This window comes from Aquarana catesbeiana, linkage group LG05, assembly GCF_042186555.1.
Source record: "Aquarana catesbeiana isolate 2022-GZ linkage group LG05, ASM4218655v1, whole genome shotgun sequence".
NCBI classification, from domain to species: domain Eukaryota; kingdom Metazoa; phylum Chordata; class Amphibia; order Anura; family Ranidae; genus Aquarana; species Aquarana catesbeiana.
The window spans coordinates 533,333,315-533,347,863 of record NC_133328.1 but is presented as its reverse complement, the minus strand read 5'-3'; the positions used below and the strand labels follow the sequence as shown (position 1 = coordinate 533,347,863).

The 14,549-nt window shown below is 42.6% G+C and overlaps 1 protein-coding gene across 1 annotated transcript in view; it reads right to left on the bottom strand.

Annotated features, from left to right (window-relative positions):
- Positions 1 to 14,549, bottom strand: part of LG05H8orf34 (linkage group 05 C8orf34 homolog) — a 427,150-nt gene that overhangs the window by 239,713 nt on the left and 172,888 nt on the right. Inside the window, exon 6 of the mRNA XM_073631776.1 lies at positions 4,483 to 4,655. Within this exon, the coding sequence (XP_073487877.1) occupies positions 4,483 to 4,655 (173 nt within the window). The remainder of the gene's footprint in view (positions 1 to 4,482; positions 4,656 to 14,549) is intronic.

Sequence of the window (14,549 nt, the reverse complement as noted above, 5' to 3'; positions counted from 1 at the left end):
AAATAAAAAGTGAAAAATCGCATGAAAGTCATGCAATACCCCAAAGGGGAAAGGGTAAAGAAAAACAAGGTGGTGTGCAGTCTTGGTGATAGATAGCAAAACACTGGGATAGTTACCTGGTGACATCGCACAGAGATGTGCTCTGAGACATAATGTGCATGTGTGAGGAAAAAAGCCAGAGTGTGAACAAGACTCCCAGTGGGGGTATAAGTAACACCTGACACTCCCTGGGCTCCTCCCATACATAATCATGGATAAGAAACCAACACCCTTTGTTGCTTGGAAAAGTGAAAAGTATGGTGGATACAAAGTAAAAGAAAACATATATCACAAAAGAGAAAAATGAATAAAAAGGTGAAAAAAGGTGAAAGATCATTTGGTTTCCCAAAAAGGGGAAGGGGGAGGAAAAACAACATTTTTTCACCATTGCCTATTACGTTTGGAGGGTGCTCCTGGGGTGTGTCGGTGCACTCGCTCCTTCCTTGGGTTTATTCCCTCAGCTCCCAGGACAGACTTGCCTCGCAGATCCTGACTTGCAACACTGCTTATTTAGAACAATTTATATGCAAGTATTCCAGGGAGATACACATCTTGTTTCCTCTTGCCCCTACCTCGTTTCTTACTATCTGGGCAAAACATTAGATCCTATTTGGTACCTTTTTTCATTTTTTTTTTTAAGATATGCTATGCGTTTTCTCCTGATGAGTGGCAACTGGCCACGAAACACGTCAAGCCTATCAATATCATCATGTTCCCAACACATAGCTTGACCTCAACTGTGATTCATTTGTATCTTATAACCCATTTGTATGCATTACTCAATAAGCATTTGGCTTTTTATACTATATACTTCTGCAATTTCAGATGCGTGCATGAATTATTTTTTTGTATGCCATCGCCTTGTATATAGATAAAAATACTCATGTCCAACCATGTATATGTGTATGAGGTATGCTTTCTTTATATGCCAAGTAAACAATTTTACAATTTCTCCTACCACGTGTTTTGTGCCTCACTCAAAGTTCTAAAAAAAAACTTTCTGATTTAGGGATTGAGGTGCATGTGATCATGCACCTCATTTAAAGTCCCAAAACCTCTTTTGCTTTCTACAGATGGAAGTGAGCAATCTGAATCATCTACTGGCTTCCTACATCTACTTCAAAGCTCCAGCAGGGTATCCTCGCAATAGTGCCTGACTCTCCTTTTTCAGTTTGAATTCCTCGGTGTTCCCGCCTCTCTCACTTGATGCAAAATAAACTGAAAATCCAACAGGGAGAGTGGGACTCCCTGGATATGGGTAGAGCAAGTGGGCAAAGCTGAAAAATCAGATGTATAGATTTGAACACAAGAGATATAATTAAATATAGGAACCTATTGTGCCTTAACACTTCACTGTCAATACAAACTAAACAGAAATTTTGAGAATTTTGGAACGACCATGCAATCATGCTTGAAAACATTTTAAATTAAGCACATTCCAGAAAAACACAAGTAAAACAATATGAATGGTCAAATCTCCCACTGCCAGCTACTGTATTCTGACAGCCAGCACTTGCAACTGTCAGCATACCCAAACAGTGACTGCAGGTGATTGGCTGCAGCCAGTGTTTGGCAGACTTTTTCCACCTACCTCCTTTGTTTTCTCAATCAGTTTGTCTAGCTGGGTAGTGTTTGCAGGGACATCAGCAACTCCAATTCCAGCAAATTTTAAGCCATGTATGGCCAGCTGAAGCCTTATAACTAAAGGTAAATGTGTGCTTTCCAGTTCACAATATATGCATTCAATACAGTAAGAGATGTAAACTCAAAGCAATAAGTACTAAAAAAAATTTTGTGGGTATACATACCCTTTAATCAACACACAATCGCAGTAAAAATGTTTTTTTCAGGCTAAAAGTTTAGACACTCTGCAAGGTTTCTAATCCGGTCATTGTCCCCTATACAGACATTCCCCGAGTTACGAACACAATAAGGACTGTAGGTTTGTTCGTAAGTGGAATTAGTTCGTAAGTCTGAACACTACATTTGTAAGTGTAACTTCTGGTCGGAACACTGCATTTGTAAATGTAATTTCCGCCTGTGCATGGATGTGGGATGTTCCAGGCGCTTGTTATGTTATCTGGGGCTCTTCTGGCCATGCAGTACACATAGTACTGCAGTGTGGGATGTGTCCGAAAGGTGCTCGGAGGTATCCAGTACCCGCGTGGAGCACAAGTGGCCGGCATTTGAGGCTGTTCGTAAGTAGGAGTCGTTCGTAACTCAGGTGTTCGTAACTCGGGACTGCCTGTCGGTATATTTCCCCCTCACTTCCCAAGTTGAGCGCCACCTTCTCGGAGACAAGTAGTAATAGAAATTATCCCAACAGACAGCAACAAAAATAAGATTTTATTGAGGTTTTCTCATTGGAAAGGTTTCCTCTCATGATCTCACTATGAATTAGGGTGTGATACAGTCACTGGGACAGGAAGCGAGGGGGAAACACAACTGGGGACAAAGTCAGCAATAAAATATAAACAATGTTCTAACTCTTTCCCACATGGACAGAGGTCCAACTTTTCTCTACTATATCCCAAAAATAGGAAAATAAGAAAGAATTTATTGAAACTAAGTTTTAAAGCACGATAAAATGCAGGTTTACAGTATTACTGACACCTTCTACCATGATTCTGCAATAATATACACTCCCGACATAGGAATATTTAATGGTGTTTGTTGTGGATTCAAGGCTATGAACGCATTTTCTATTCCTTCAAATTATTTTCAAGCATTACTTTATGAATATTTCATTATCTCCAGTAACTTGATGTTTGTTTTCTGCTTAGTCTGCCATTGATTCGTATTAGCTGGGTTGTTAGAATGTAATTTTAAAGTGTCAACAGGTCTTTCCCATTAAAGTCAAATTACAACAGTTGCCTTGTTTCAGAAAATATGGATGTAATACTAAAAAATCCTCTCTAAATGGGAAAACTCCAGGTGAAAGTTATATTTGCAGACTTTTTGTGGAAGCCATGGTTCATGTAATCAATGCCAATCTGACAATCTATATAGGGAACAACCTTTAATTCCCTGTAATTCCCAGTCCAAACTTGGGGACTTACAATTTGCATTTACAATTCACCTTTACTTTTTTTTTTTTTTTTTTACCTTTATTGTTTTTTTTTTTTTTTTATAACTTTTGAACACTTGAGGTTAATTCCACCAACTGAGGGGAATGCAGGACATTTAGGAGGACTTTTAGCTAATTCGGTAAAATGCAATCATTTTTTGTTTCTTGGTTTGCATAGATCTATGGTACCATTCATATAAAGAAGGTGTCATGCAAACTTTTTTAGCACATTCTAGTTTTGTATTGATCAAGTAGCATGGCTCCACAGATACGATCTAAGGCTTGCATTGATGGGCACCATCTTTTTTCCATGCCCAGGCAGGAACACAGCTCTAAATCCATCAGTTATGAAATTATGAAAATAAGGCCTCATGTATATGGATGACTAGAGGCTGCAATGTTCTGCAATGTAAAATCTCCAGTATGTTCCCATACACAGGGAGCTGCAGGTGGTGCATACAGCCGTCCATTCAATTGAATGGCTGTATGCAGCTTTACTAGTGTAAATGCTGTTGGGTTGTTGGGTCGTGCATTGTTTTTACACGTGCATGTATGTACAGTGTATTTCCTCAAACGTGAAAGGGGCACATTCATCGACATATACTGTGTCAGGGATTTTATGCTAGAGAACTTTGCAGCCTCTAAACATCTGTGCCCATGAGGCCCAATAGATCTGGGGCAGACATGACAGAATTTTCAGCTCTCCTTTACAGTTGCAATGACCACAAACCATAAAATTATAAGGGAGTTTATTTCATCAGAATTTTAATGCTGCTCTATGTGTCCCTCATATCCCTAACCAATTCACCTCAACCGTAATAATTCACTTTTGGGTGTGCAATGTTAGGTCCCATGACCCAGTGACTTTATTTTATTTTGCAGCAACAGCATTTCTCCACTATATACTATATATATATATATATATATATATATATATATATATATATATATATATATATATAGTCTTCACCCCCTCTACAGGACAATAGTGAAGCTGTCATGCTTGCAGCTGGATGCTTTATTCATTTAACATTTTGAGAATCCATTAGGGAATCTTCATTTGGCTTTTAACGTAAGAGTTGATTGGAACTGTAAGGGTAGATTGATGATCCAAAGCCCCAGAGAGATACTATTATAAGATTCAAATTGCTAAAAACATTAAAAAAAAAAGAGCCATCAGTTTTGCATTTCAGAAGAAGTGCCAAAGTGTCAGGTTCAGGTATGTCTGCACTTTAGGGAGTGAGTGGTGCAAATTCATAGGATTTCAGAAACCGAGGGTCACTGTGTTGACAATGATTACTGCATTCCAGTTACCAGCTGTTCTGACACTAATGTACAGTGCAATAGAACAATTTTCATGGACATGTATCTCTCACCTTCCAGCCGGGCTGTCACTGCCTTCATCTACTTCCCGTTGTTCGTTTTTATTTCTTGGTATAGGAGGTTGAATCATTTCAGCAGCTAAAGGGTCAATGTCATTGTCTTCACGTCCCACCCATTCTCCAATCACACAGGGTCTTAGAAGGGAAGAGTTAAATGCTCGAGGGTCCTAGTAAAAGAGCATATGGAATATATTAAGTAGGCTTTGTATTTAAAAACTTAAAACGTGAAAGGTAAAACAAGAAAAGTATAAGGTGGTAAAGACCCCAAACAGCAGTCAGATTTGTGTGCGATAAACAGAAAAAAGAAATGGAAGACACGTGGTCTGATGCATACATACTTTAAAATGTTTATTTAAAACAAAATGGTATAAATAAAAATACTAGGTATTCACAAATGTTGCTAGGATAAAATCACATCACTTGGTTAAACAATAATGAAAAGAATCATAATTGGTGCCCATAACATGGGATAAAAAGATGGGTTTTCGGCTAACATGTTTTGAGGATTCTCCTCTTCCTCAGAGCCTTATGAAACTGGTCTGGTCCGCATATTAGAATGTAGAGGACTGGATGAATAATATAGCCTTAGGGGAAGATTTTCCTTCTTCAGACATCTTAAGTCTCCCGCGACTCGCATTTGACGGCGTGCGGCACGATCTCCCGGCTGAGCCTGCATTGCCACTCAGCCTGGAGCAGGGCCAGACTGGCCTCCTGGGATACCGAGAAATTTCCCGGTAGGCCACCTGCCCTGGGGTCACGTTGAGCTATGGCTGCAGCGATGCCCAGGGCCAATCCAAATGCAGAGTCCTCCTCTCCCTCCATTTGTGTAATCACATTCATGATAGACAGAAGACTGATTCAATTTCCCTGCATTGTATCAGTGTTCAGTTGACCGTCTATCATGGAAGAGGAGGCAGGGCTTTGTTACAGTGGACGACCGCTAAACAATTAAGACTGCAGCTTCATGAGACAGCGGGAGACACCCACTGTGTGTAATCAAGGTACTGGCGAGGCTGCAGATGGGCATAGTGAGGCTGCAGATGGGCACAGTAAGGCTGCAGATGGGCACTGATGAGGATACAGATGGTCACAGTGAGGCTGCATTGTTGGCACAGTGAGGCTGCATTGCTGACACTAATGAGACTGCAGGTGGGCACAGTGAGGCTGCATTGATAGCTCAGTGAGGCTGCATTGATGGGCACTGACAAGGCTGCATTGATAGCTCAGTGAGGCTGCATTGATGGGCACTGACAAGGCTGCATTGATAGCTCAGTGTGGCTGCATTGATGGGCACTGACAAGGCTGCATTGTTGGCACAGTGAAGCTGCAGATAGGCACAGTGAGGCTGCAGTGTTGGCACGGACGAGTCTGCAGATGGGCACAGTGAGGCTGCAGATGGGCACAGTGAGGCTGCAGATGGGCACAGTAAGGCTGCATTGTTGGCACTGATAAGGCTGCAGATTGGCACAGTGAGGCTACATTGATGGCTCAGTGAGGCTACATTGATGGCTCAGTGAGGCTGCATTGATGGGCACAGTGAGGCTGCATTTATAGGCACAGTGAGGCTGCATTGATGGGCACTGACAAGACTGCAGATGGGCACAGTGAGCGTGCAGATTGGCACAGTGAGGCTGCATTATTGGCACTGATGAGGCAGCAAATGGGCACAGTGAGGCTGCATTGTTTGCTCTGATGAGGCTGCAGATGGCACAGTGAGGCAGCATTGTTGGCACTGATGAGGCTGCAGATGGGCAAAGTGAGGCTGCATTGATGGGCACTGACGAGGCTGCAGATGGGCACAACGAGGCTGCATTGTTGGCAGTTTGGCTGCATTGATAGGCACAGTGAGGCTGCATTGATGGGCACAGTGAGGCTACATTGATGGGCACAGTGAGATTGCAGATGCGCACAGTGAGGTTGCATTGATCTCTTGTACCACGTTTGCAATCTATGGTCATCTCTTGTATCATGTCTGCAGTCTGATCATCTCTTGTATCATGTCCGCAGTCTCTGACCATCGCTTGTATCATGCCTGCTGTCTCTGAGGGAGTCTGGAGAGGAGTGAGAGTACCGCCGGGATGGGGGGTCACGGGAGGAGTCAGATGTGTGTGGACTGTGGAGAGGAGACTATAGGATAAAGCCCCCCCCCCACATTCTTGGGGTCCCCTTTGATGATTGCTCCACTTTTAACCGGAATTTGCTCAGCGGATCATATCCTTGGCATCTCTGTCATGCGAGGATTGCGGTGGGGTGTGCAGCCAGGTGTGACCGAGAGTCCACTGTGTGTAAGCTGGCGGAAAGACTCATTGTGCAACAGTCTGCAACTGCCAGCAGTGCGAACCCGCCCAGCGGTTGATGAGTCATCCGTGATGACAGATGTCCTCCCCTTGCCAGGAAGGCCAGTCTGTGTGAGGAAGGAGGAGTCACACTGACTCTGGTAGGCACAGGCTGGTCCTCCAGAGTGTGTGAGTTCTGCAGAGTGTGGATAGAGTGACACAGTGATGCTGAGCATCACTGTGTGTCACTTTCTCACCACATCTCTCAGTTCACTCATCACTCATCATCATGTGTCACTCAGGATGATCCCACAGCACAAGTCTGAGCAGGGGCCATTTTAGGAGCAGAGGCCATATTCTCTACACAGGGGCCATTTACTCAACAGGTGATGTCCACAGGGAGCATACTTAGCAGGTGTCCACAGGGGCCATCAGCAAATATATATATATATATATATATATATATATATATATATATATATATATATATATATATATATATATACAGCCTGGTGCCAGAGTTACTACACAGGGAGGGCCAGGGTTATCAGTGGCAGCGCAGAACCATCATGGCAGAGTAAAAAGAAAAAAAGAAGTACAAAACGCACTTCACCCCAGACTACACTAAAGTGTATGCATGCATAATAGGGGTAAAAAAACAATGACGGTGTAGCTCGCTGCACTGTTTGCAGCAGTGAATTCTCTGTAGCCCATGGTGGGTTAAATGACTGTAAAAGACATATTGAGGTGAGTGTGACACAACATTATCTTTTAAAGTATTATTTTATTATGGCGTTATATTATTATCTATCTTTAAAGTATTATTTTATTATAGTATTTTATTATGAATGGGGGTGGGGGGCAGAGGAGTGATCCTAGAAGACATTCCCAGCATTGCTTTCACAGGAACAACAATAATGACTGGCAGGAGTGCTTTAAAATGTCTGATAAACTGATTTCCTCCAGTAGAGCCAAGTAGCAGCTGGTAGTGAGTGCCATAAACATGTGATCACCATGAGATTGTGCTGATTTTATGGTAATCAGGTCTGCCATTTCTGGCCTCCTTATACAAATGCCAGCTCCCTGGCTGTCTATGGATAAACATTTTCAGTCACTGACCTAGATAGACATGCAGATTATTAAGTCAGATCTCCTTATCTGCATATTTGTTTAAGGTGAGTACAAAATCATTCAAGCTACTGGATCTGAATGACAGCCAGGCAACTAGAGTTTTTAGAAGATAGGTCTGCAAAGGCAGCCTCCATATTTTCTCAGTACAAAAACAGAGACATACAATTTCTGCTCTCCTTCTAATGCCCTGTACACATGGTTTGACATTGATCGGACATTGCGACAACAAAATCCTAGGATTTTTTCCGATGGATGTTGGCTCAAACTTGTCTTGCATACACACGGTCACACACAGTTGTCAGAAAATCCGATCGTTCTGAACGCAGTGACGTAAAACAGGTACGTCGGGACTATAAACGGGGCAGTAGCCAATAGCTTTCATCTCTTAATTTATTCTGAGCATACGTGGCACTTTGTGCATCGGATTTGTGTACACACGATCGGAATTTCCGACAACGGATTTTGTTGTCGGAAAATTTTATAGCCTGCTCTCAAACTTTGTGTGTCGGAAATTCCTATGGAAAATGTGTGATGGAGCCTACACATGGTCGGAATTTCCGACAACAAGGTCCTATCACACATTTTCCATCGGAAAATCCTATCGTGTGTACAGGGCATAAGTATTTCGTTGTCTGGCTTCCACCGACTTGAATAGTTTCTGAGTCACTTTGAAAAAGCAATTCAGAGTGAAGGCAGAACACCTGATCTACAGTACATACTTCAGGTCAGTTAATCAGATAGCACTGAAGCTACTGAATCAGCCTGGTAACTAGCATTGTAGGAAAGTCAGCAACAGCAGCCTGCTATTCTCTCACTAAAAGTTTACTTTAGTGGTGTCAAAGGTGTGGTACAAAGTTGTCAAGCTGTTTTACTAAAAAAGCAGTTTGAGGACCCGACAATATCACAAGGATGACCCCTACGCATCTCTATGGTGAAAGCAGGCAGTCATATGCTGCTTGTGTCAGGTGAAGCGTGCATGTACTGTCAATGACAGCCTGCTTTTCTGTAGTGCAATCCCACTGACTCTTTACTTGGTGTGTGTGTGCTGCCTGACAAGATTATGGGGTTGATTTACTAAAGGCAAATAGACTGTGCACTTTGCAAAGTGGAGTTGTACTCTTCAAGTGTAGTTGCCCCAGAGCTTAGTAAAAGGTAAAGCTTCACTTTACAAAGAACACCCAATCACGTGCAAGGAAAAGAAAAAAAAAGCATTTTTGCTTGCACATGATTGGATGATGGAATTCAGCAGAGTTTTTGCTCATTTACTTAGCTCTGGAGCAACTGCTCTTACATAGTTACATATAGTAGGTGAGGTTGAAAAAAGACACAAGTCCATCAAGTCCAACCTATGTGTGTGATTATATGTCAGTATTACCTTGTATATCCCTTGTATATCGTTCAGGTGCTTATCTAATAGTTTCTTGAAACTATTGATGCTCCCCCCTGAGCACCAGTACGGTATTTGTAAATTGAAATCATATCCCCTCTCAAGCGTCTCTTCTTCAAAGAGAATAAGTTCAGTGCTCGCAACCTTTCCTCATAACTAAGATCCTCCAGACCCTTTATTAGCTTTGTTGCCCTTCTTTGTACTCGCTCCATTTCCAGTACATCCTTCCTGAGGACTGGTGCACAGAACTGGACAGCATACTCTAGGTGCGGCCAGACCAGAGTCTTGTAGAGAGGGAGAATTATCCTTTTATCTCTGGAATTAATCGCCTTTTTAATGCATGCCAATATTCTGTTTGCTTTGTTAGCAGCAGCTCGGCATTGCATGCCATTGCTGAGCCTATCATCTACTAGGACCCCAAGGTCCTTTTCCATCCTAGATTCCCCCCAGAGGTTCTCCCCCCAGTGTATAGATTGCATTCATATTTTTGCCACCCAAATGCATTATTTTACATTTTTCTACATTGAACCTCGTTTGCCATGTAGTTGCCCACCCCATTCATTTGTTCAGATCTTTTTGCAAGGTTTCCACATCCTGCGGAGAAGTTATTGCTCTGCTTAGCTTAGTATGGTCCGCAAATACAGAGATTGAACTGTTTACCCCATCCTCCAGGTTGTTTATTAACAATTTAAACAGGATTGGTCCCAGCACAGAACCCTGGGGGACCCCACTACCCACCCCTGACCATTCCGAGTACTCCCCATTTATCACCACCCTCTGAACTCGCCCTTGAAGCCAGTTTTCAATCCATGTACTCACCCTATGGTCCATGCCAAAGGACCTTATTCTGTACAGTAAACGTTTATGGGGAACTGTGTCAAATGCTTTTGCAAAATCCAGATACACCATGTCTACGGGCCTTTCTTTATCTAGATGGCAAATCACCTCCTCATACAAGGTTAATTGGTTTGGCAAGAACGATTCTTCATGAATCCATGTTGATTACTGCTAATGATACCGTTCTCATTAATAAAATCTTGTATATAGTCCCTTATCCCCTCCAACAGTTTACATACTATTGATGTTAGGCTAACTGATCTAATTCCCGTATTTTGGGCCCTTTTTAAATATTGGTGCTACATTGGCTTTTCTCCAATCAGCCATTCCAGTCAGTAGACTGTCAGCAAAAATTAGGAACAATGGTCTGGCAATTACTTGACTGAGTTCCCCAAGTACTCTCGGGTGCAAGCTATCTGGTCCCGGTGATTTATGAATGTTAAGTTTCCCAAGTCTAATTTTAATTCTGTCCTCTGTTAACCATGGAGGTGCTTCCTGTGATGTGTCATGAGGATAAACACTGCAGTTTTGGTTACTGAAGCCCCCCGATTCCCTTGTGAAGACTGAGGAGAAGAATAAATTCAATACCTTTGCCATCTCCCCATCCTTTGTAACCAGATGTCCTTCCTCATTCTTTATGGGGCCAATATGGTCTGTCCTCCCTTTTTTACTGTTTACATATTTAAAGACTTTCTTGGGATTTTTTTTTTGCTCCCCTCTGCTATGTGTCCTTCATGTTCTATCCTAGACGTCCTTATTGCACCCTTACATTTCTTGTTGCATTCTTTATAAAGTCTGAATGCTGAGGATGATCCCTCAACCTTGTATTTTTTTTAAGGCCTTCTCCTTTGCTTTTATATGCATTTTTACATTGGAGTTAAGCCATCCAGGACTTTTGTTCGCTCTTTTAAATGTATTACCCAATGGGATGCATTGGCTAACGCCCTTATTTAATATGCACTTAAAGCAAACCCATCTCTCCTCTGTGTTCTTTGTTCCTAAGATTTTATCCCAATTTATGCCTTCTAGCAAGGTTCGTAGATTAGGGAAGTTGGCTCTTTTGAAATTCAGTGTCTTTGTATTCCCCTTATGTTTCCTATTTGTGTGATTTATACTGAAGCCAATTGACCTGTGATCACTGTTACCTAAATTGCCCCATATATTCACATTCCTAATCAGGTCTGTATTGTTGGTAATCAGTAGATCCAGTAACGCTTTATTTCTAGTTGGTGTGTCTACCATCTGACTCATAAAATTGTCCTGCAAGACATTTAGGAACTGACGAGCCTTAGATGAATGTGTGGTTCCCTCCGCCCAGTCTATGTCTGGATAATTAAAATCCCCCATTATGATAACACTTCCCATCCTTGCTGCTAATCAAATTTGTGATAGGAGATCTGTCTCCCCTTCCTCCCTCAGGTTAGGGGGCCTATAGCATACTCCCAGTATTATTTTCCCCTTAGCTTTATCCCTAGCTCCCTTAGTGATGTCATCTCTCACATTCACTTGTACATTATTCTTGATATATAGGCATACCCCTCCCCCTTTTTTACCCTCTCTATCCTTGCGATAAAGGGTATACCCTTGAATGTTTGCCAGCCAATCATGAGAGCTGTTGAACCAGGTCTCTGAAATTCCCACAAAATCCAAATCCTCCTCGTACAACAGTATCTCTAGTTCACCCATTTTGTCCGCCAGGCTCTTGGCATTGGTGAACATGTCACGTAGTTTAGACCGGTCGCATGTTGTCCTCCTATTGCAACTGCAATTTGCAAAGTGCACAGACTATTTTCCTTTAGTAAATCACCCCCTATGTGTCTCCCCTACTTACACACACGCACACCAAATTTGCACCCTCCAGGTCCTCCCAATCGTTAACCAATATAAACATTATTACTAATAATATGTCATCAAAGCGGTGGGAGTCATCGGTAGGAAAAATTGAGCAACACCTGAGTTAATAAAAACCTGATTTAACTCAACCAACAAGAAAATAATTCACTGTGTATTACAACTCACTGGGCTTAATAGAATCAATATTTTACTAATTGTATCAAAACACACAAATTTGTAAGCTTTAAAATGGTACCAAACCACATTGCTACTACACAGGGCAGCCATCTAATTTTGGGGCCCCTTACACAGCTTTAGCCCCCCCCCCCCCCCCGGCCTGACCACCAACATACACCACTGACCCCCCCCCCTTGAATCTGCCCACTGGCTAGCGGTGTACACATTTGCAGTTTGGGGGCAGTAAAACCCAATAGTTGATACCTGTTTTTACCACTCCCCAACCACACCGTCTTTAACTGCAGTGGACAGGAGTGTACACATGTTGCAGCTGCAGCAGGAATTATAACCCTGTCACACGTAATAGGTGTAGCGCCTGCCAAGCATGACCCATTCAAGTGAATGGGGTGTGCAATGCATGCAGTTGAGCATGCTAGGGTGGGGTTAAAGCAGGTGGTAAGGAGGTTGATAAAACGCCTCCTCATCACCTGCTTTAACCCCTTGGTTGCTGTACTGCAAAAGGTTGCAGGGTCCTTGCAGAGCAGCCCCACTCACCTGAATATCTGTAAAAGCTTCCCCGATATCTTCCTCCTGTTCCACATGTCCCTCCTCTCAAAGATCTATTAGATTTCTGAGGGTAAGATACTCATGTCTGGTCAAGCTAGACCAGTCCCTCAGAGGTCCTGGATTTTTCAATACTTTATATTTGATGAACACATACTCCCAGATTGGAGCCACGGATTTAGGTCTATATACAGTATCTCACAAAAGTGAGTACACCCCTCACATTTTTGTAAATATTTTGTTATATCTTTTCATGTGACAACACTGAAGAAATGACACTTTGTTACAATGTAAAGTAGTCAGTGTACAGCTTGTATAACAGTGTAAATGTGCTGCCCCCTCAAAATAACTCAACACACAGCCATTAATGTCTAAACCGCTGGCAACAAAAGTGAGTACATCCCTAAATGAAAATGTCCAAATTGCACCCAATTAGCCACTTTCCCTCCCCGGTGTCATGTGACTCGTTAGTTTCACAAGGTCTCAGGTGTGAATGGGGAGCAGGTATGTTAAATTTGGTGTTATCGCTCTCACTCTCTCATACTGGTCACTGGAAGTTCAACATGGCACCTCATAGCAAAGAATTTTCTGAGGATCTGAAAAAAAGAATTGTTGCTCTACATAAAGATGGCCTAGGCTATAAGAAGATTGCCAAGACCCTGAAACTGAGCTGCAGAGCGGTGGCCAAGACCATACAGTGGTTTAACAGGACAGGTTCCACTCAGAACAGGCCTCGTCATAGTCGACCAAAGGAGTTGAGTGTACGTGCTCAGCTTCATATCCAAAGGTTGTCTTTGTCTTTGGGAAATAGACGTAGAGAGTGCTGCGAACATTGCTGCAGAGGTTGAAGGGTTGGGGGGTCAGCCTGCCAGTGCCCACGCTGCATCAAATTAGTCTGCATGGCTGTCATCCCAGAAGAAAGCCTCTTCTAAAGATGATGCACAAGAAATCCCACAAACAGTTTGCTGAAGACAAGTAAACTAAGGACATAAATTACTTGGAACCATGTCCCGTGATCTGATGAGACCAAGATGAACTTATTTGGTTCAGATGGTGTCAAGAGTGTGTTGCGGCAACCAGGTGAGGACTACAAAGACAAGTGTGTCTTGCCTACAGTCAAGCATGGTGATGGGAGTGTCATGGTCTGGGGCTGCATGAGCGCTGTCTGCGCTGGGGAGCTACAGTTCATTGAGGGAACCATGAATGCCAACATGTACTGTGACATACTGAAGCAGAAAATGATCTCCTCCCTTCAGAGACTTGGCCGCAGGGAAGCATTCCAAAATAATAATGACCCCAAACACACTTCCAAGATGACCACTGCCTTGCTAAACAAGCTGAGGGTAAAAGGTGATGGACTGGCCAAGCATGTCTCCAGACCTAAACTCTAATGAGCATCTGTGGGGCATCCTTAAACGGAAGGTGGAGGAGCACAAGGTCTCTAGCAAAACCACCGTCTCCACACACAGGTTGTTTGCATGCAGGCTGGTTTTAATATGGAAAATGTGAGTTGATATATATATATGGTGCATGATTGTTTAATACATTTTTAAAAGGATAAAGCACTATTGCCAGTTTCTACTTTGCATGTGGGTGATGTGAGAGGGGGGCTCTGGTGACTATCAGGAAGGAGTATTAAATAGTGGAATTAGTTGCCTAAGATATATACCAAAGGAGGGAGGAACATATAAGAGGAATACCCCAGAGGATTAACCACTGTCACATGTGTTTTTACTAAGCCTTAAGGTAAGGGCACATCCGGTGAAGGGTACAGAGGTGGATCAAAGTGAAGAGCTTTGGTCTATAGCATCTCACTTTTATTCACATACCTTGGACTATTTTATTGTTTATATTCA